This window comes from Dipodomys ordii, unplaced genomic scaffold, assembly GCF_000151885.1.
Source record: "Dipodomys ordii isolate 6190 unplaced genomic scaffold, Dord_2.0 Scaffold110, whole genome shotgun sequence".
Taxonomy (NCBI): Eukaryota; Metazoa; Chordata; class Mammalia; order Rodentia; family Heteromyidae; genus Dipodomys; species Dipodomys ordii.
The window spans coordinates 2504995-2528531 of record NW_012267326.1 but is presented as its reverse complement, the minus strand read 5'-3'; the positions used below and the strand labels follow the sequence as shown (position 1 = coordinate 2528531).

Genomic DNA, 23537 nt, shown 5'->3' with positions numbered 1-23537 from the left:
ACACATGAGAAAGAACATTGCTAGAGAAACATTTTAAAAATGCATTCCTATATTCTGTCTTTATAGTTCTTGCCATGATTCTCCTACCTATAACTCCAAATAAGCTGAGGTGACAGGTCATGAGGTACAAAGCAAGAATTCTTCTAGGGTAGGTCAGTGCTCCCTCATCTGTTCTTGAAATCTATCTTCCATAAGACAATACCTTTACCATTTCCTTGTAGGTCTCCTGAGAAGACAGACTTTATACTTTCATAGGGAGACCCATGATTCTCCAGCACTTCCTGTGATGGGATTGATATCTCAAATTTGGAATTCAGCATTAAGACTCATTTCACCCCTAACTAACTCCATTTTTTAAACACAATACACCAGTGATTCAGCAATTCAAGTGGTAATTTTCTTATTTTGAGGTCCATTTTTTGACTGCTTCAATGGGATCCAAATCTACACAAAGCAATGCTTCTGATCAGGACCTCTCAGTCTGCAACGAGAGAAAGGATCTATTCTTTTCAATTTAAGAACAAATTATTAAAGCCATGAATAAAGACAGTTAGTTATTAGGCTTCTCCATAGAACATCCAGAAATGAGTTATTGACTGAGATAAGCCTGTGGACACATTCCTTCTAAGAGGCACGATGAAAGTGTTGACACTTCTTTCCAAGTTTCAGAGAACTTAACTTATATTCCACACATATCCTATAGCACAAAATCACCCAATTGAAGGGTAGAAAACTTAAGATATGGTTCCTGGGCATTTTTGTAGTGTTTTCTTCTCCCCCCGCCTTTTTTTTGTTTGCAGTGCTAGGAAAGCAGCTCGTAGTATTCAAGCATCCCTACCATTGCACATTTCACATAAGAGGATTCAGTTGAGCCCTTACCCTTGTAGGGTGGCACCCACAGGCAGATTATGTAAATCATTTGGTAAAAGCTAATACAAATATTTAACTTCAGAGGATTCTGCTTCAAAAATCTCAAATAACTAATGTATATGATGAAGATCAACCCTGGCAATTTCAATATTGAATTTTGAATCGTTGCATTCCTCATTAGGATCAAGAAAAAAATAATAACCTAGCCAAGTTGACATACCCAAGAAAGAAAAATATTCACCATTTTTTTATGGTCATGTAAATCACCAACTGCTAGGCATTTCTTTTATTGTGAATTTAAAAAATATTAATGGTGAGGAAAATAGTACTTAGTTCCTGCTGGCTAGAGATTGTTTTCTATTGCAGATGCCTGTGGCCAAAATGCTGATGGCATTAACCTTCAGGCAACAGCTTCGAAAGTGGGATAGGGCAATGCTCAGTACAGTTTATCAGCCATCCTAGAGCAATGCTACCTTGCTTGTCTCTGGAATCACAGTTATTTAAAGTGCATTCCACAGTGATGGCATGGCTTATCTAATACATGTATACTTTTTAGAATAGAACAATGTGAGTTAAGAAATAATGACATAATCAAATACAGTGATAATAGGGGTTGTACCATAGGGGAAGAACATACAAAGAAACAAAAAAAAATCACGTAGTACATTAAAAAGAACAAGAAAGATAAAATCTCTTGTATTCCTATCTTGGGGTTCATTTCACTTAGCATCAGGTTATATGGTTATTTGTACATGGATTTTGACCTCTTCTGCTTGTGGTTTACTGCATTTTGTATATACATTTTTTTTTCTAATTTGGGGAGGGGAAGGGAAATAACAAAATGCTGAAATAAGGATACAGGATGACCCATTGTAACAATGAGATGTACAAGACACTATGTTGGAAACAAACCTTACAACTTTGTGCAGGGGAGGGGGGAGGAGGAAGGAGTTGGGGAAGTGGGGAGGGAATGGTAGGGGAAAAACAAAGGAGGGGGTAACAATGTTCGATAGGAATTAGACTCATTACTTTGCCCATGTAACTGTAACCCCTATGTACAGTATCTTTACAATAAAAATATATTTTAAAAAAGAAAAAAAGAAACACTGAAAGTGTTTGCTAACTCAATTACAGTTTGGTTTGTATGAGAATCTTTCCCAAAATGAACTGACAGGATGAACTGGAACCAGAATACACCCACTGAAAAAAAAATGAACAAATACAGATCCAAAGGCAGGCATCAGTGCCTCACATTTATAATCCAAGCTATTCAGGAGACTAAGGCCTCAGGAAGGAGAGTCAAAGAACAGCCCAGGCAGAAATTCTATGGGACTCTCACCTCCAGTTAATCAGCAAAAAGCTGAAAATGGAGCTGTGGCTCAAATGGTAGGGTGTCAGTATTGAGCAGATAAAGTTAAGGGACAGTGTCCAGGCCCTGAGTACAGGCTCCAGCATTTGCACACACACACACACACACACACACACACACACACACACATAGGTTAGTGATTATAATGATGTGCACAACTCTAACATTTCCAGTATCAAAAGTACGGTATGAAGAAGATAAAAACCAAACCGGTTAGCTCACTGAAACAAACAAACAATCTATCCAAGTGTCAAAAGGAATTCTCCATAACTATCTCTTAAAAATAGTTTTCTCCTATCAATTTTTTGACACTTATTCAAATGTCACATCATCACATCGGCTTTCCATCCCACTGCTGAACATTCATCCCTGTTGTACCTCCACTACTTTTAATTGTCTTCAATCCCAATCTTATCCCTTGTTTCATGTGTTTCTATAGTAGAGTATGATCTTTGTGAAAATTTGATACAGTTTTATGTCTTCAGCACTGTGTATGTGTGTGTGTGTGTGTGTGTGTGTGTGTGTGTGTGTGTGTGTGTATTAGTACTGTGGCTTGAACTCAGGGCCTCAAGCTATTTGGCTTTTTCACTCAAGGAGTAATCTGCCATGGCTGAAGAGCAAAAGGTAAAAGATAACTTTTCTTGTTTTAACCCATCTTGTCCTAGGGCTTGAAATCTTTGCTTGAGCACTGTCCTTAGAGCTTTTATACTCAATGCTAATCTTTTAACACTTGAGCCACAGCTCCACTTCTGGCTTTTTTGGTGGTTCATTGGAGTTAAAAATCTCTTGGACTTTCCTTCCCAGGCTGGCTTCAAGCCAGATCCCAGTCTCCTGAATAGCTATAATAACAAGTGCAAGCCATCCCCTCCCAGGGAAAAAAGAGGATATTTTAACATCACTGTGTTCAAATACTCTGGCACATATATTCGAAGTGGAGGTGATCAGCTAAGTTGATTTTTACGTTTTTAATTTTTATTTTTTAATGTTAAATTATCATTAAGTAGTTATAAAAGACTTTCAGCTTAAATTTTGAAGAACTTGTGTAGTCCCTCAGCTCTGAATTATTTTACATATTACATGAGGATGTTAGCCCTCCTCTGGAACTGGAATAACAGTCCTACACGATACCATATTTCAAGGGCATGAGAAGGGCTGAATCTTTCTCTAAAGGTGTTTCATCTGAAGGAAGCGATGTGATGTTTACTTGAATCTGGAACTGATGAGAAAGCTAGTTAAAGATACACAAGACTTGCCAGGTGCTCAGTATGTAACAAGCTTCTAGATACTCTAACAGTAGATGAGAAGTCAGTCTCCAAGAGTGCCCTCAACAAGAGAGGCCAAGAGTCCGCTTCATGACATAGTCAGGAGGATTATGATTGTGTAACTAAATGTATGAATGTCTTGCCATAAATGTCCAATGTGTTTGTTTGTTCTTTCCTGTCTCTCAGGAGACTTCTTAGAAGATGATGCCAATGAACTCCCCTAAAGAAAGTTAATGTTAGCTAGGCTTTCCTCACTTTTCTCTCCCTAGATTCTTTGACATATTTCAGGACCAATAACTTTCTTTTATAAACCTTGACATTATTAAGAATAGCAATACTTTACATTCTCAATGAAGAATGATAGCTGTATTGGAAATAGAGTAAATGTGAAAAATTCAGAATTTATGGAGCAGCAGGACAGTGGCTCATTACTGTAATTCTAGCTATTCAAGATGTTGAGATCTAAGGATTGTGGTTCTAAGCCAGCTGGGGCAGGAAAGTCCAAAGATTCTTATCTCCAATTAATCACAAAAAAAAGCTGAAATGGATGTCTGACTCAAGTGGAGAAGTGTTTGCTTTGGCAAACACATTTTGGAGCCCAGGCTCCAAAATCAAGCCCTGGTACCTGCACATACACACACACACACACACACACACACACACACACACACACACACACACACAATAATAATTAAAAAATTTGAATTCAGAACAAGAATCAGATTTTATCAATATTATTTCTTTAATACACAACATGGTGTCTGGCAAATAGTTAAACAATAAAAACATTTTCAGATGAAGCTTTAACATATTTTTAATAGTTTAGTTTGTAATAACACAATATTTAAAATATACGTGGATTTACAAAAGGTCTAGAAACAAATTCAAATTTAATGCATAATATTTGTTGTTATTATCATTTACTAAATTCTTACTATAACCTGGGCACTATGCCATTTGTTTTTAGCATTTTGAAAACTTCCTCCAATAAGCCTATAGCCTAAATCATTATTAGAGAATTTCAGAGTTAGTTAAATAACATAGCCAAAGCCATACAGCCAGGTATTACCAGAAGGAGGATTCAAAACCAAGATTATTTTTTTCCAAAACAATGTTCTTATTCAGCATGCTTTAGGAAAATATCCTAAATCTGCATTTTCAAAAGAAGCATTATTCTTCCCAGAAGACGCTTAGTGAGCAAGCATATAAAAAATGAAAATGTGACTCTGCATTAAAGGCTTTTGATGATGATGATGATGATGTGTGTGTGTGTGTGTGTGTGTGTGTGTGTGTGTGTGTGTACTGGGCTTGAACTCAGGTTCTCATGTTCTCACTTGGCTTTTTACTCAAGAATGGAAGTCTACCATATGAGCCACAGAACCCCTTGTGTGAGACACTTGGGCCCAGCAACAATGGATATTGTCAGGTGAAAGCCACTTCCTGGATAATCTGTGATGAAATTCCTTTTGATTGTTATGTCAGTTAGTTTTCACATGCACACATTGGAAGATGTTAGCTAAAGAATAAATAATTCACATGGAGAGTTTCAGGTTAGCTCCAGCTTGGTATCAGAAATCTTGATTATTTGTGGGTTTTTTTTTATTTTAAAATACTGGAGTCTTTAAAATTGGATACCACAGCATGCATAGTAGGATGCTGATAAGAATGAGGATTCAGAAGATGGCCCAGTGGATACTTAAATAGCAAAAATATATAGTACAAGTTTCATACGTCCTGTAGACTTCAGGTTTATATGATAATAAATAACAGCTATCACCAGATCAAAGGACATCCAATAGCTCAGTGAGAAACCCACCAATGCAGGTGGTCAAGCTTGTTCCATTGCTACGTAAAGGAAGGCTATATATTTGCTTCTGGGTAGTTAAATTACCAAGTCATTTATTATTGACGTTTTCTGGTAGGCAGATACGTGCTTCCCAAAGGCTTTGGGTTCAAACTTTATGAGAAAAAGAGTTACGATTTTACTTCTCAGATCACACAAATGATAATATAAAATCTCTGAACAACTTTGGCAATAATGTGACCTTCAGTATGAAAGATAGAATCACCTTACTGTGTACTTAAGTTTGGATAAAGGACCAGAATCCTGGCCAGGATAAATATTTACACATTTCTGAAGCTCTTTAAAATAATGTCCTTTTGGGGCTGGGATGTAACTCAGTGGCAAAGTGCTTGCCTAGCAAGTGCAACATCCTGGGTTCGATCCCCAGTACCAAAAAAGAAAAGACAAAAAAAAAATGTCCTTTTGGCTGGGCTCTGACGGCTCATGCTTATAATCCTAGCTCCTCAGGAGGCTGAGATCTGAACTCATAGTTTGAACCTAGCCCATGAGGACAAATCTCAGAGACTCATCTCCAGCTAATCGGTAAAAGTGGAGAAGTGGAACTATGGCTCTGCTGGTAGAGTTCAGCCTAGAAAATCTAAGGGATAGCACCCAGGCCTTGAGTTCAAAGCCCAGTGAATGAGAGAGAAAGAAAGAAAGAGTGATTCCTGTGTACTGGAATGTTAGAAGGAAAATATTCTATTCACAATGGCTCTTAAGTAGTTATAAGCTCAACTTTCTTTTCATGTTTCCTCAACTTAACTTACTGTATATATACATACATAAGCATATGCATATACAATGTATCATATACATATATATGCTTGAAACAATAGAATTCATGCAAATGATATCATTTCTAAACTGCACAATGTAGAAACTTCCAAAATTCAGCTTTTACTAATACACTAGGTCAAAGATCTTCTAAAAGCAACTTCTGAATCATTTGTATAATCATTTTCTTGTTTTCCATTCAAATCCAAGTACACTTTGCCTACAACTAAGAATTCTACTTTATCCTTTGTTTTCTGGGTAAAGAAAATTGCTTCATTGATTCTTTGCCAAGTAACCTTTAAACTGAGACATGAATGTAATTTCCTAATTAATTAGAAATATTAACTTCATCCATCTTTGCTCATGACCAAATCCAAAGCTTCTATGCATAAGCCTGATGAAGAATATCATTACACAGTTGAAAGAACTCAAATTCTAATTGGTCTCACCTTGATAACAATTAAAATGTCATAAAGGACAATGAGCCCACAAAAGGAAGTGACTCAAGAGGCTGCACCCAGTTGCCAGAAAACAGCTGCAATCACTAGGAACCAAATATCCCACCTCTAGAATTCTGCGATTGAAAATTGGAAAATGTTATCAGACAATGTTAGCAATCATCCTGAAAATTCCATTCCTTCTCCACAATCTCATCAGCTCCATGAGAGGAATTCCCAGCCATTGTACCTCAGAACTTGACTCAAACGGAATGCATTGCTCAAAGGTTTCAAATCTGTCACCTATTATACCTCAACTTTGGAGAACCTGGAGGTAAACTAAATCCAGTCCTTTTAATTAGAAAGAACTCTGTCAATATTGGGTTGCATGTAAATAAATACCAAATGACTATGACTTTAATATAAATGCCTATAGAGCAGACAAATGTATATACACCCATAGGAAGTTGCAAAGACAATAGAGAAATGTCCCATGTAACCTTTACTGTTTCCTCAAAGATTACATCACAACCAGTTTAGTAATAATAGTAGCACAAAAAAACCAGGACGTCAACACCAGTGCACTGTGTCCACAAAGACTATGTTATTTTATCAACTGTGTAGATTCTTTGAAGCTCTGCTACAATCAAGATATAGATGTAGATTATTTTATGTGTTGTCTCTGGGAGAAAGTTTTGTTACAATTTCAGAAGGTTCCAGACAACTTATTCCATATAATAATACCTGAATATTGAGAAGTAGTCTTATCACAGAAAACTCAAGGCATACAGGCTAATGTGAAATTCCAGTGATCTAGGCAGGATACCTTTCAGCAAACTCATTTCTTTGTTCAGATCAGACATCTACATCATCCATCAATCAGCTCACCCAAACAAAAGAATGAGAATGAGCACATTTATAGCACACATGTTCATCAAAGACAAATTGCTGGTAATTGTAATATTCCACAACTGTTTCTCAGTGAAAGTCCTTAGCTGGCATGCATACACACATATCTCCTTTCTCAGGCAAAACAGAACACTTCACAAGCGTCTTTAATCACCAATGATGATACTCCAATGAAAGAGCACATTAGTAAATACATACCAAGAAATAATAAAATAAGTCAGCCAAATTATTCCAAGCCAAGCCTATGGGAATTTATTTTCCTAACCAGTTTCTATAAACCAAGTTGTTGCAAATGCCATCATTTGAGTCAGTCCACAGCAAAAGAGAGACTTTTAATAACACACACACACACACACACACACACACACATCTCTGCAGTCTTACCTTGGCCATTTGAGCCTGCACACCATTTGCTTTGAGGGAGGCTACAGCTTTCTGGGCTGCTGCAGGACTGTCAAAATCTACAAATCCATAACCTGCAAAAACACAAAACACTTCATTGGTACTCACAGGATACATCTCTCTATCATATTGATGAAGGCAGGTTTATGCTCAGATTGCATTCATTTCTTATGAATGGTACCCAGTTGAACACAAGGCTTTGAAATCAGTTGTTCTCAGTGCTTTGGAAGTCAGCATAATATATCCAAACAGATAAGTAGTAACTTATTTCCTGGAGAGTGCTTTGGACACATAAAACAGCTACCTGCTTTAGACTACTTTGGTGAGAAAGGCAATATATTGTTTAAATCTCCTATTCTTGTTTTGATGGATATCCCAGAAGCCTGAAGAAACAAAATTCTGGAGAGTTATTTTTTTTAAGTTGATATGTAAATTTAAGAAAATCTCTAAAAACAGATACAAATTAAAGCATGAGAAGACCTTGAATTACAGTTATCACCATTAACTCCTGTGATGCCAATTAACGCAAGAGGACTGCAGAAATGAACAGACTGTGGATGCCAGGATTTGAACTCAGCCCCACTTGATTACCACACCCATTTCTCCTTTGTTTCTCCTGAGGATGACATCACAAATAGACTATTGGAAGTCTTTAATGAGCTATGAGTAAGAGTGAGTAAATGGATAAATACTGAAGCTATTAAAAATAAAAAAAAACAAAAACCCATTTTGTTTCTTTGTTTATTTGACTCTTATTGGAGAGGGTAAAGGAGTTGCTTGTATTGCTCTGTCCCCATGCTCCTGGAAGTGTGTATGTATCATGAGTCCAAAGAAATAATAATATTGAGTCAATGAGATAGGAATTCTGTGTGTTCTTATGCGAGTTGATGCTAGTCCAGGATTTGCTAGCAGCAATAACAGATGCCAGAAATATTTAAAATACAAATGATAGAGAAGAGTCTGAAGGCAACTTATCCAGGCTCTTCTGAAGCTTACCCCATGAATCTCTTAGGTTTCTCTCTGCATTTTCACACAGATCTCATTTAGAAGATTCCAGATGAGCCATCAAGCAGACTACTAGCCTGTTCTAGGACCTACTCTCACCATAATAACTACAGAAGAGTGCAAAGGAGTTCAATTACTAAGTTGTTTCTTTTAATGTTTTCATTTTTTCCCCTCTCGTTCTATCGTCTTCCTCTTCTTCCCAGCGTGTTATCATAAAATGAACTTGTTACACAGCAATGACCATAAATGCTCTGAAGACGCTGAGCAAAGAAGCTGTGAAGTTGGTTTCTAATCCAAAAGGAAGTACGTTCTGTGAGTACGGCTAATCCTCCCTTTTGACATACTTTCGACTAAATGGGTAACATATTATGATCATGCACTCAAACCAATAAGAGACAGGCACTTACGGCTCGTGGCTTTTATCCTATTTACACAGCTGAGATCTGAGGATTACAGTTCAAAGCTATCCCAGGCAGGAAAATGCATGAGACTCTTACCTTCAATTAGCCACCAAAAAGCTCAAGGTTGAAGTCTGGCTCAAATGACAGAGTATGAGCTGTGAGTATAAGGCTAAAGGACCATGGCTAGGCCCTAAGTTCAAGCCTTCATAACAACACAAACAATAGCAACAAAGAAAGACAGTAAGGCAGGAAGCATACAACAAAAAAGTAGGACAATCAGGAAGAAGAGTTCTTGGAAGAAAGGAGAAAGTAAGACTGAAACATTGTCTCTCTGTGCCAGGTGCTGTGCTGAGTGGCTGACATATTGAGAAGTAGTGACACAAAGAAGCCATGTAGCAATGGCTTCCTGAATAATGCTTATGCAGAAACAGGGGGGCTGAACCCTAGAAATCACTTAATTGACAGCTTAAGGCCCTTTCAGGTGCACCATACTATGAGCTATTAGAGAGTTCTATTTGGTGGGCTATTTCTGACAGCCTGTGAAATCCACCAGGCAGATGACTGAGTCCTTGAAAATTCCTCAGAATTTGAAGCTAGGACTCAAGGACACAATGAGAAACAACTGCATGAAAGGATTCGGTCCAGCTCCTTCCTCTGCGCATTTGTTCATGGAGTGGCTGAGCCTGGAGCAGAGATTCTGGAAATAAGATGTGAGGAACACATTTTCACCTCATGTTTTGGGCCATGTCTGTCTTTCACACAAAGGCTCACTCTTTTATTCAGCACCCCAGGTCTTTGTATGCCAAGCACAATTCCAAACAAAATGTATGAAGTGTTGGAAAATACAGCCCCAGTTTCTACCTTTATACAATTTACAATTGAGCTGGAGAAGACTGCCTCGTGGCAGATAAGCAGATCATTTACTCCATGATTGCAAAATGGAAGATCCCACTTGAGGGAAAACCAGAGCATATCAGATAGAATCTAACTGTTGCATCATGGCACTAGCAGAAGTTGTGAAGGAAGCTGAGGCGGAAAATGATCTGTGTATGAGGACTAGATCTTTGTGACAGAAATGGAGAGCAAGAGTGGAACTGGGGAGGTGATGAGGAGATAATCAGGGGGCTTTTGCAGCAATCCAAAGGAGAGCAAAGCAATGGATGTCACAAAATGGAGAAGCTGAATTCTATTTTTGTAAACAGGACTTTAGTTAGATTGAATGGATTGCATGTGATTTTTGCAATAAGCCACTGGACAAGTGATATTGATTTACTGAACTGGGGAGACTAGAAACTAGTCCAGTAGCAAGAAAGGAAAATGAAAATACAGGTATTAGATATGTTGCTCAGAAAAGCCTATGAGATCTCTAAGTAGAAATGCCAAGAAAAGTTGGATACATTGGACCTATGTTTCTTTAGGTCTGGCTTACTTCACTTAATATAATTTTTTCCAAGTCTTTCCATTTCCTAACAAATGGGGCAATGTTATTCTTTCTGATGGAGGCATAGAATTCCATTGTGTATATATACACCACATTTTCTTGATCCATTCATCTACTGAGGGACATCTGGGCTGGTTCCATATATTAGCTATGGTAAATAATACTGCAATAAACATAGGTCCCATGGTTTCCCTTATTTAAAATAAATAGTATATGTCTGAGACAAGCAGAAATGGTCAGATAAGTTGATATTAGGTGAAATGAACCCCAAGATAAGCACTCAAATGGTTTTTTTTCTTGAGATTGTTTCTAACGTTTTATAATATGATTTCTTTGTTGCTTTGTATGTCCTTCCCCCATGGTATAACCCTTGTTTTCACTGCATTTGATGTTGGTATACTTTGTGAAGGGGAAGGGATAAAAACAAATTGCTTAAATAGGGATACAGGCAGACCCATTGCAACAATGAGATGTACAAGATGTTATGTCGAAAAACAAACTTTACAACTTTGGTGCAGGGGGAGGAGGGTAGTGGAGAAGAGTGGAAGGGATGAGAAGGGAAACAAATAAAATAAAATAAAGAGTTGGATACATTACGTTGGTCCTCAGGAGATGGAATTGGGAATAGAAATTAGAAAGTGATAGTAAAAATATGTAATTTGCAGAGATGAAAGCAGACAAGAATGTCTATAATCAGTATTTTAAAAAAGAGTCCAGTTTTGGAATTTAAACAACGTCAGCATTTAAGTGTTCCAAGAGAAAATGAGTTTGCAAAGATAGCTCAAGGAGAACCAGGAAGGAAAGAGGGATCTCAAGAGGACTGTTTTGTCAGTACAAGGAAAACATGTGTCTTGGGAAGGAAGGAGGGGTCAAATGCACCAAATGCAATAGAGAATGTAAGCTAGGAGGCAGTGGAGGAGCCCCGTGTGCTCAGGTCATGGGAAAGGTGGCTCCAAAATGCTAGAGGAGAAAAAGGTTTGCTGGCTGCTTTGCAATTTCATGGCTGAGAAGGTGATTTAGAGACAGAAGAAGATGTGTATGTGCATGTGTATGCATATGTGCTTGTGCATATGTTTGTGTGTGTATCCATGTGCATGTATTATGTGTGGTTATTCTGCACCTCATTCTAATGTACCATCTGTGTAGGGATCTATGGAGTACTTGTTTAGGGTAGAGATGTAGGTTCATGGTAGTGTTTACCTAGTATGTGTAAGGCTCAAGATTCTAGCAATAGTAATAATAATTACTGGATCAAGGTCAGATACACAAGTGCCCTCTTCAGTCTCGGTTACCAGGAAAAAGAAATAAAGAACACTGTAGACTACCTTGTGTTATACCATTGTATATCCTGTTGCTGAGACTTTACCTGGTATGTAGCCCTTGCTTAATAAATACGTGTTAAAAGAAGTCAAAAGTGAGTTTTAAAATGTCAAGTTAATTTCCAAGCCACCATATTGATGGATGATTGAAATGTCTATTGCAACTTTTGCTAGGGTTTGCTAAGCAGGCATTCTACCACTTGAGGCATGCCTCTTGTCTCCCTCCCACCCTTTATTGGCATAGTTATTTTTCATATAGTGTCATCAGCTATTTGCTCAAGCTGGCCTGGGACTTCATATCTCTCATATATTAGAATAACAGACAGTTAATGTCACACAGATTATTGGTCAAAATGGAGGTCTCATTATCTTTATGTATCAACTGGCCTCCAATAATAATAATAATAATTTTTCTCTCCATCTCTTGCCTAGCTGAGATTACAGGCATGCACCACTATGTCTATCCATACAAATATATTTTGGTGATAAAAGAAAAATATAAATACTATGTGATTACATTCTGGGTTAGCAGTGCTTGCCTCCAAAACAGCTGTAATGCATACTCTGCCTTTGGTACCACATCAACTTCTTCTCCAGATTCCTTTCATCCTTCCAACCTCCACATGACTTAAGACCTTATAAAACTGAGATGCTGATATATGTGGCCAAAGTCTAATCCAAACTAAAAAAGTTTGGTGTGAGACAACAGCCCGGGCTTTCTCTGAATCAGGGACTTTAGGGCTGAACATTAGGACAAATGTTGCTCTGAAGAGTCAGGGTGCCAGCAGGGGGCTAGTGCCTCCTCAATACCAAACATCTGTTTTGATGTCTCTAGCCAACAGGAAAGCCAAGGCTCCCAGATCAAAACTTCACATAAAAGACAAGCTACAAAGCTGAGCTATTGCACTAAGTTGTATGACTTTCACATTCACTTCCAGTAGTTAACATGCACGCTCAGAGGTAAAAATGTCTTGTTCTTGAAATAAACTTTGCATTCCTGAGTTTTATGTGGCAGCAGATGCTACGTGACAATCAGAAGAAACCAAATGAAATATGAGGCTGCTTTCACTGAGGAACAAAGTGGCTCAATTTGCTTTTAATTCCTTAATGATAAACAATCAAACAAGAACCCCTGTGCCTACATCTGGTATGAGGAAGAGATTAGTTCAGCCCTAGCTATCAGTGTTTTATAGGAACTTTGAGGTCTCTGTAGAAAACTGGCAAATGTGTCTCCTCGGAAATGGCCAGGTGGCCTTAAGCCCACCCTGTCAGTCCTGCAATTATGTAATTAAGCTTGGCTGCAGGTTCAAGTGAATGAAAACCAAATGTCACTGCTTTCTCTAAACACTCCTGTTCTGTTTCTCTCTTTGTCACTCAGAGATGGCCAGCAGTTCTACAATTAGTGGAAGATAAACAGGAGAAAGACCCAGCCCTAGAATAATTAGGTCATTTGCCAAACATGCTCATCCCATTGACAGAGCTAATCAACACTTTCCTGAAATACTTTCAACTTTGTGCGTTAAACTTTTGCTATTTTTATTTCACTACCAGCCAACTGACATTATAGAAAAAAAAGCAAAGCAAAAAAAAAGATATAAATAGCAAGAGAATTCTACTAACAATACTATTTATTGCCAGAGGGTTTGAGTCTTTGCCCTTCAGTGTAGTTGCAGGTAACAAACTTTCAAAGACATTTGCTGTTCATAACCTCTTTGAGACCATTCATTTGGAATTTCACTTTAATCTCTTTACTATCTTTAACTGCTTCTTTGCTATTTGTGGTGGTGGTGTGGGCTCTTTAAAATTCCTTATTTAAATTAAATATTCAGCTGGATGGCTCATGCCTACAATTTCTAGCTACTCAGGTGACTGAGATCTGAGGATCACTGCTTGCAGCAACTAGGGCAGGTAAGTCTTTCAGACCCTTATCTCCAATAAACCACCAGAAATTTTTTTTAATGCCAGAAGGGGAGCTATGGCTCAAATAGTAGACTGGTAGCCTTGAGAAAAACTCCTAGGCCCTGAGTTTAAGCCCAAGTACTTGCACAACATGAAACAAAATAAACATCAATATCCTGAATATTAAGTTACCAGCACTGGGATTGTTCCGTAGTAGGATGAAGGGAGGTCTGATTGGAGGAATGCCAAACCGAGCCCCTGCTTCAGTCTGCCATGGAATCTCTGCCATGGAATCTCCAGCCAGCCAAGGGAGATTTGTTCTCTGTGGCGTATATTTCACAACACTTGCTTTGTTCTTCCATTTCAGAATGACTGTCCTAAAAGCCCCACTTGAAACACAGATGGCTTGGTATAACATTCAACTTCTTTCAAGAACAATCCAGCTGTGAGTAAAATGTGATTTCTAAACAGAAGTGAACGCTGTGGCTAAGAATTATGTCTGATTCATTTCTGCTCAAAGGTAACAGGTGGATCTGTTAAAGGATTGCTTCTACAATCCCTCCTCCTCATTTCTATTAGGTAGCATGGTGTCTGGCTGGCTCAAGAGTAGGAAACTTAGCAGAAGAAAGGGAACAGTGGCCTGCAGGCTGCCTGCCATTGGGTATATCTGGGCCTTCTCTGTGCCTCAGCATTTCTGTTGGATTTCACTTGATGCTCTGAGTGGTTAAGTGATCACTGAATCATTCTTTGCTATTAGATTTCCCAGTTTTGTAAATTATGCAATCAAGGACAGCAGTGACTGCTCCATCCCTGCCTTCTTATGCAGAAACTCCAAAGGAAACCCAGTACTTTTGTTGAACATCTTTTGCATGCATTTCCTGTGAGCTCATTCATTTCATCTGTGAGACAGGATCTGTCATGAGAGTGTTCAGTCTACTTTAAACTTTGGAAAAAACAACAAAATATAAAACAAAAATCCTTTCAGTAGATATAAATACAGAGATAACACTGCTTTTTTGGAGGCAAAAACAATCCTGAAAACATTTAAAATCTCAACTTAATTGTGCTCTAAAACATTGTTAGGATATAAGATTCAACACTTTTACAAAATTTTATAGAGCACACACACTGCATGTGCGAGGAGCTGCAGCCTCAAAGCATTCATTAATTGGGATAGGTAAGCTGGGTCATCATTCCCACAATAGAACAAGCAGCTTGCCTTGCTCTGCTCTCCTAGTGCTGCAGATTCATTGTCTCACATTCTGTGCTAGAAACGCTAAGATTAGATGCTAGTTTGGGGAATAGGATTTTTCCCACGATTAAGGACTTTTTTTAAAAAACCATGAGATAACTCTCCTATACAATGACTAACTTTATTTGGTACTTACCATGTGTAAAGAAAATGGAATGCTAGCTACTGTAAAAGGAAATAAATGAACTCTAAAGAAAGAGCTATTGCTCTAACATGACAACTATTTTCTCCAGGTGGGAGCAAACTGGATGCATTTTTGTGCAAAAATGGCAAAAAGTATAGACTGGGGAAAATAAATAAGTCTCAAAGAGTATTTCCTGGCAGAATACAACAATTACAAAGACAGACAAATTGTGAGAGTAAAGTACTTAGTAGTGTGCCACTTGAAAATGGGACAGTCTCTCGTTCTGTTTATGTTGCACAGAAAGGTTTATTAGGCTAAATACAAATTCAAACCCCCCAACTCACTTTCCTCTTCACCATGTTCAATTGAGTTTTAAATGAGAGAAATGGCTTCCCGACACTGAATAAAGTAAAAATTAGGATCTGGATCATTATTTAGGGGCTTCGTGTGATCATTATGCTTTATCAAGTTTAACAAAAGTCACTTTTTGCCAGGATCTAACCATTATTCTATTATATCGTACAGATGAGAAAGAGCAATCTGACTTGATACAAATAGCAGATGAGCCTCTGTGAAGCATGCAGCCATCCTTTCCTTTGCTTTCAGACACTGTTCAGAGTTACGACTGAATTGTGTATCTGTGTGAACTACTGATACTGTCTCCTCCATGGAAAGTGCGGGAGGAGCAGGTGTACAATGATGAGTGCTTGGGCAAGCTCCAGGTTACCAAACAAGTCCACTGCTTTTTGTGACTGGGATGGAAGAACAATCCTCAACCCCCAGTCGAATAGCCAAATTTAACTAAGATCTTAATTTCGATGCTCCATCCTTCTCCCAGCCTTATAGATGAAAATGACTAAATACCATTGCTCCATTGTGGAACAAAGGTACTAGCTTCAGTGTGAGCCTCCTCCGGAGGACAGTCTCACTTGTTTCCACATACTTGAATCCATTTTCCACATTCAAAGCCCCCACAAAATGGCCTAGAATCAAGTTTGGAACATCCCCTCCTCATCAGCATGATCTTCAGAGACGGACATTTGTCATCACATTGGGCAGCCCTCCAAAGGGATGCATTAATTATCTCCGTGTGGAAAGGAAGAGAAAGTGAGTGCTACAGGCAGGGTAATCCTTTTAAGAGGCATGCATCTTTTTGGATTTCTGTATGCCTTCTTCATATGCCTTTCACCTACATGTCACTTCTCTATATTTCAATCTATGGGTCTTCTAGCCTGAACTATGCTTATGGGAAAGAACTCCATCCACGACTGCCTCCACTCAAACCTACGACCAATTCATTTCTAAACACTTTGGAAGGTTCTGTTTAACTATAGTATGTGCAATTTTTAATTATATCCATGGTTTATTGAATATGTTCTGCAAATAATGTTTATAGGCTTTATTGCAAATATTCCAAATAAATGTCCGCAATAAGTGTCCCCATCAGTATGCAGCATAGTGGCTCTTACATCTTTTTGGACTTCAAATTACTTTCCTCCATCTCATCTGATATACAAATTACAATCCTGATTTTGATTAAAATGTAAAAATAGCCAAGTGTACAGATGGGCAGTTGAGAGTAATATGTTACCAGGCTCATAGTTAAAAAAACAATTAAGACAAATACTAGTCAATGAAATGTTAGATTACTTCCACTAAGCTGAAGTTTTTGCTGACCTGCCCAACAATTTTGTCCATCACTTCCCCCTTTTGAAAGGCAATTAGAATCAACTTCTAGGTGGTCTCTATTCTATGTGTTAGAAATTCTGAGGGCCTTATAGCGTAATTTAGTGTAATTCTTTCTAAATGAAATCACAGAACAACCAAAAAAAAACCACTTTTGCAAATGACTTTTTAATGTTCCATCTTTTCTCTAAAAATAAATATAATTTGTTTTCTTCTAATTCTAAAAGTTATATTATAACTTTGTTATAAGAAGTCTAGCTAATTAGAGAGAAATTAGGTATGAAGGTGCAATGCTAAGATAAATAATTGCATGCAATTCTTGTATTTTAACCAAGTGTTAAGATGATTTGCAGTTTTATCATTTTATTTTTTCTTCTTTAGCACCTATGGGTACCATTCTGCTCAACACAAACAAAGCTATTTTACCTGTCAATCTGTTGTATTCATTCTCCAATAGACAATGTCTCAAAGATTTCTGAGTTCTATCTACACTATGACTTTTCCATTGTTTCCTAATTGTAAAACTGATTTATTCCTACATTTATATATTTTAATTAACAAAATAGATACATTCAAAGCCTCCTAAACTTTAGAAAGTGATTTTTCTTAGTTTCTTTGTTTTATTCAATAATGTTTCAAGAATGCATTACAAACTGAATATATCAGAAACTAGTCAAATCAATTTCAAACATTTATGTCCTGAAAGAAGAGGTTGGAACCCCATTTTCCTGTCTCACTGGTTAAGTTGGATCCTCTCAAAGAAATGTTATGAAAATATCAACACCTTATTAGAAAAAAATAAATTGAGATCTGTGCTTCCACAAAGATTCTAAGAATTTGTTAGTCATCTTCTTATATGATGATTTCCTTAGTTACAGTTTTGAAGTAGAATAATTTTCAATGAAGACATGTTTTCCCCAAAAACATTTTACTATAATTTGTGAATCAACATGCTTGATAAATGTCCCAATTCTTTGAATCACTCTAAATAGCTAACAATCTATAGGAGAGATTTTTCTCTCCCTTCTAAGCAGCTTCCTGATTGCAGGGTCCCAGGTCAGGTTGTTTATGTCCAAAAATGTACTATTGTTTATGTATAATTGTCCTAAGAGAGTAGAACTTGGATCACTAGGGAAATGCACCCAGAAGAGACAGTCTGTGATCAGAAGATCAGAAAGTTGGCATCACTTGGGAGTTTAGTAGAAATGTAAACTGTCAGGTCCACTGTGGATCTACTGAATTATACTCTGTACTTGACAAAGTCTGCAGTGACTCATATATATGCATACCAAAGATATAAACACCCAGGACTGCAGCAAGCTACTCATCAATCAGGATGGAGCTTGTGCTTCGCATAAGACTACAAAGAGAAACAAGATCTTAGAAGTTATCTTATTTAACTCTACATGGTCTTCAAATTTCTCTACTCTCCCTTCTCCAAACATTCCAAGGGGCCACCTGGACAGCTGTAATGCTGAAAAATACAGTCTCTCAAGCAAGTCCATACTAGGTAGGCTAAGCTTTTTGATAAGAAACTGGTGTGGTAAAAGAGCGGCCATTTCATCATATGATCTGGATGCCAATCCTAGCTCTGCTGTTTGATTACATTGAGTCCTTAGGCACAGAACATTCAACCAAAAATAAGGGCAAAAATATTACCTTCATAATTATGTTGGGTCTGGGCATTGGATAAACTTAAGTTCATTTAATATACCTGGCTTTGCCCCCAAGGCATCCTGTCTCCAGCTCCTTCCCTTCTTCAGACTGTGGTGAATTCTGATTCACCAATTAATTCATTTGTGTTAAATACATTCGAAAAGACAAATGAAAAAAGAGTGCATTCCTTTCCACATGTAACACATCTTTATAAATTTTAAATAAGTTCTATGTCTTCTTAAATTTGACTATTTGAAACTCCAGAGCTGTGTTATTTTGATTTAATAGTCTTTTTCGAACAAATTCATGTCCCTTTCTCTTCATGTTTGTCCATCAGAGGTCTAACTCATTCGATTTAGTTACAAAGTTCAAATTGGCTCTGCACTAATACAACACTTTAAACAAGAAATGTTCATTTGAGGAAGCAGGTAACCAATAAATGTATTATGCAAATTCCAGTGAACATTTTATGTGCACAGGATAAAGATTCAAATTAAAGTCTCATAACCCTTAGAAAATTAAAGTTAGCAAGCACTGAAGTTGATTTGCCCTTGAACACAAAAACTACTAAGGGCAGACATTCACACATCATTTCCACAAGACTGAACCATTTCGGAAAGTTTCTGATTAAAATAAGAAATCTCCTAGGAGTCATAAAGATCAGCTACTTTTTCTTTTTTTGCTAACAGAAATCATTTGGATAGGCAATTTTAAAGTGCTATGCATTGGAAGGAATTGGTGAACTTCTGTGTCATATTTTGAAAAGTTAATATTCTAAGTAATTGGCCAGTGGAGAAAACCAAAAATTGCATAGCAAGAGGGTACCCAGGATGGAAGAGCCAGGGGATTTAAGGGATCAGCACATGAGGCCTGATTTACAGAGCATTCCTGGTAACAACCTGAGTGGCAGTTATGCAGTAGAACATTTTGCTCCTTCGATTTCCCTTCACTTGCTGTAATAATGGGACATAATCGTCACCTTCCTATTACTCTGTCCTGTCCACCTCTGTGGCTTGCCAACAGCCATTCCACCACTGCACTCACTACAGAGAAATAATGGACCATTAAGAAGGCTAATGCAGCCTTTTCCTAGTGGAGATCAGAGAAGCTGTCACCAGCATTTTATTAAATCAATAAACAAGCATGAGTGTGAAGAAGATAGCTTGAAAACCCCGTTCTGCCCCAATTTTTACACTTTGGAGACAGGGTATAGGTTCCAGTGCCAAGAACAGCCTGCTCATTTATCAACCCCTAGAAATCAATTCCTTTTCCTGTTCATCCTTTTTGGAAACTAGGCAGGATGTAAATATAAAAACGCTGCTATTGATTGAATTAATGCTCAGCAAGGTTCTGTTCAGAATTCTGAGCTAGATGCTATAGAAGGAGAAAAAGACAAATGAGACACACACTGTCCTCTAGGAGGGTGAACAGCCTGGATGCAGAAACAGCCAAATGAACACATGGAGCCCTGTGAGGGCTTTCTACAAAATGTTGTCCACATAAAACCCTATGGCCCATTCAAGAAAGGAAACTTACTTGTAATTATTGTAGAGGTGATGGAAAAATTGAATTGAATTAAGCTTTCAAAAACTTTCCTTTTCCATTTTTTTCTCTTATTCTCTAAGTTTTTCACCAACTTCATTGAAGTTGAGTGGTTAAGGCAAGTGTTCCATGAAATATAACAGGAGCTAAACATTGTCTGACCATTTACTATCTACTATGTCATAATTTTTTATCCAAAGCTCATGCAGCTCTCCTGCTCTCTCTCTCTCTCTCTCTCTCCATAATCTTGTCATGTTTCTTTGAGATGTTGCCTCTGCTGGTCCTGTGACCAAGTGCTCAGTTCACAATCTGCCAAGTTAGGTTCATCCTCCCTCCACAGTGCCCTTCGGTGCCCTGGAATAATCTGACGCTTGTCCTGTTGATTTATATGATTGTCAATTATGATATACCACATGCTGACATCTCACACCTGTAATCCCAACAATTCAGGAAGTGGAGATCAGAAAATTCTGATTCAAAGTCAGTCAGGGCAGAAAATGCCATGAAAGTTCATCTCCAAAATGACTAGAAAAGCCAGCGCTGGAGGCATGGTTCAAGTGGTAAAGCACCAGACAAGGAAGCATGAGCCTTTAAGTTTTTTCCCTGATATCAGTAAAATACATACACACACACATGCATACACATACACACACATATGTGTGTATATACATATACACACACACATATATATATATATTTCTTGATAGTGACTTATTACTCTCCTTTGATAGCACTCTTCCTTTTGTCTGTCATGGGGCTTGAACTCAGGGCTTGTTCCCAGGGCTGGCTTTGATTATGATTGACGGCTATCAGCCTCCTGAGTAGCTAGGATGACCTCTGTAAGCCACCAGCATCCAGCTTTGTAGCACTCTCGTTAAAGCCTACTTCCCAAACATCTGTACAAACTGCTCTGAACTTAGGTACTTCTGTTTATAAAGAACAGATACATTTCCCAATACAAGGCATCATAATTAGATGAGGTTCTTTTCTTTATGTATATCATGTGTACAAAAGAAAAAAGGTTGTCAAATGTTTTTATGTTAATGGTTTGGCTCTTTTGGAGGGGTGGGGATTGATTTGTAGTACAGGGACTTAAGGTGTCATTAACACAGGATACTTAACCCATCAACAAACTCTGTGCTCCAGCCCTCCCTGTCCCTTGCCTAGTTTATGTAACTTAACAAAAGGACTGTGAACAGTGTTGCTCAGCAAGAGAAAAACAAAGTGGTGAGTTGATGGCTCCTCCTGAATGACAGGTTGAAAAGCCCAGATGACAAAGTCACTGGGCTTAGAGAAAGCAGAGCTCTGCAGTAAATAGGGGAGTGAAATCAACATTTCCAAATCTTACCCTTAAAAACAACCTTGGAAATGTTTGCGAGCACACACAATCTCACGAAGTGGCACAAGCCACAAATGTTTTTCTTCCTGACACATTGAAACCATCTTAATAACTCATTCCCCAGAATCTCTGAAAGCTCTCCCTCCACTGTACCATTTAACAAACAGCATGTACGAGATAAATAAAACTTTGGAACACAGCTACGTTTTATTGTTTTTCTCTCTCTCTCTCTAAACTTCCAGTGAGGGGAAAAACAAAATCTCTTTCTCCTTTTGATATCAGTATTTTATTTTTTTCTGATGCTGATTCGGAGGCCTAGAATTCTCCTGAGATAATTGATCCCTGGGAGCAACAGAAACAAATACTAGCCTCAGAAGCTTGATTTCCAGCCACAGGAGGAAGAAGAGGATAGAAAAGTAGGATTCAAGAAATAAAATCCTGCTGCCTAAAACATCCTTCTATAGGAAACAAAGGAGTAAGGCTCACTGTGACACTGACCTTTATCTATTCACTTACTTATTTTGTGTTAGTACTGGGCCTCAAACTCAGAGCCTTACATGCTTATTTGATCTTTTTGCTGAATTCTGGCAGTATAATACATGAGCCCTAGCTCTACTTCTGGTGTTTTCCTAGTTAATTGTAGATAAGAGTCTCAAAAATGATTCTGCCTGAGCTGGTTGCAAACCAAGATCTTTAGATCTCTGCCTCCTGAGTAGTTAGGATTATAGGCACGAGCCACCAGTACCTGTCTGATACTGACTTTTAAGGCATATTTCTTATGACAGTTGATGTATCTACCTGTGGTTGAGAGTGTTATATTGCCAGCATTGACCTTGCATTAGTGTGAATTCCAGCTGATACAGTGAGGTGATTCTGGAGAGTGCAACCTTTTCAGCTATGGGAGAAAGAATAAATTGAAGGATTGTGGTTTACATGGAAGAGATATTCAAACGATTACCAAAGCCAGAAGGGCGGAGAGTATGACTCAAGTGGGAAAGCTCTGTTGAGTAATTGCAAGGCCTTGGGTTCAAACTCTAGTACCACCTACGGTGGGGTGGATATTACATTGCAGTAAAACAGAAACTGTGCAGGCAGTTGATTTCAGTTAATCTTCACAACACTTTATAAATCTTATGGCTCTAATTTTGCACATAAGATAACCTGATCTTGGAAAGATACATTTTCTTATAATACAGATAAGCTGTATAAGCCATGTGAAGCTGCACATTTGGCCTTCCCTGTGATATATCTTGGAAAAAAAATGGCTCACCAATAAATTCAGAAACATTTTCTAGGACCTGTTCTCCAATTTTAAATGTTTACATATAATCCAAAGAAAAAAATTTAAGAAGCTATATTGGTCCCCAATTTTAGAAGGTAAGCTCTCAATAAATGCTAACTGAATAAATGAGTGGAAATATTCTATTAAAATATGCAGTTTTTGTGTAATTAGTTCAGTGGCATTTTCTGGCTGATAGTTCAGGATACTGCTAAATCACAGAGTGATCATCATTTGTGGAAGTGTCTGAAAATGAGGTAAGTATTCAAGAAATATTAGTTAAATAATTGGGTCATTTTGGAATTAATATACATCTCCTGGCTAGTCACCTTTTTTTGTTTGTTGGTTGGTTGTAGGTCTTGAACTCTCAGCCTGGGCACTGTCCCTGAGCTCTTCAGCTAAAGATGAGTGTTCTACCACTTGAGCCACTGTGCCATTTCTGGTTTTTTGGTGGTTAATTGGAAATAAGAGTCTCATGGACTTACCTCCCTCGGCTGGCTTTGAACCAAGATCCTCAGATCTCAGGCTCCCAAGTAGCTAGGATTATAGGCATAAGCCGCCAGCACCAAGTGCTAGTCACCTTTGAAAGGAGAAATAGTCCTGGCTCAGATGTAGAGAACAACAGCATTCTCTCCAGGGCTCTCAGTTAACGTATAGGAAGGAAGTCAATTGAGAAGAGAGACTTCACCTGGGAAAGACAGTCAGTCCTCTAGAAAGCCTGCCCTTCT

At 38.0% G+C, this 23537-nt stretch overlaps 1 protein-coding gene across 2 annotated transcripts in view; it reads right to left on the bottom strand.

Moving 5' to 3' along the window:
* Rbms3 (RNA binding motif, single stranded interacting protein 3) overlaps positions 1–23537 on the bottom strand; it is a 717266-nt gene that overhangs the window by 394810 nt on the left and 298919 nt on the right. For both annotated transcript variants that reach the window (XM_013028502.1, XM_013028503.1), the window contains exon 4: positions 7849–7940. In XM_013028502.1, the coding sequence (XP_012883956.1) occupies positions 7849–7940 (92 nt within the window). The remainder of the gene's footprint in view (positions 1–7848; positions 7941–23537) is intronic.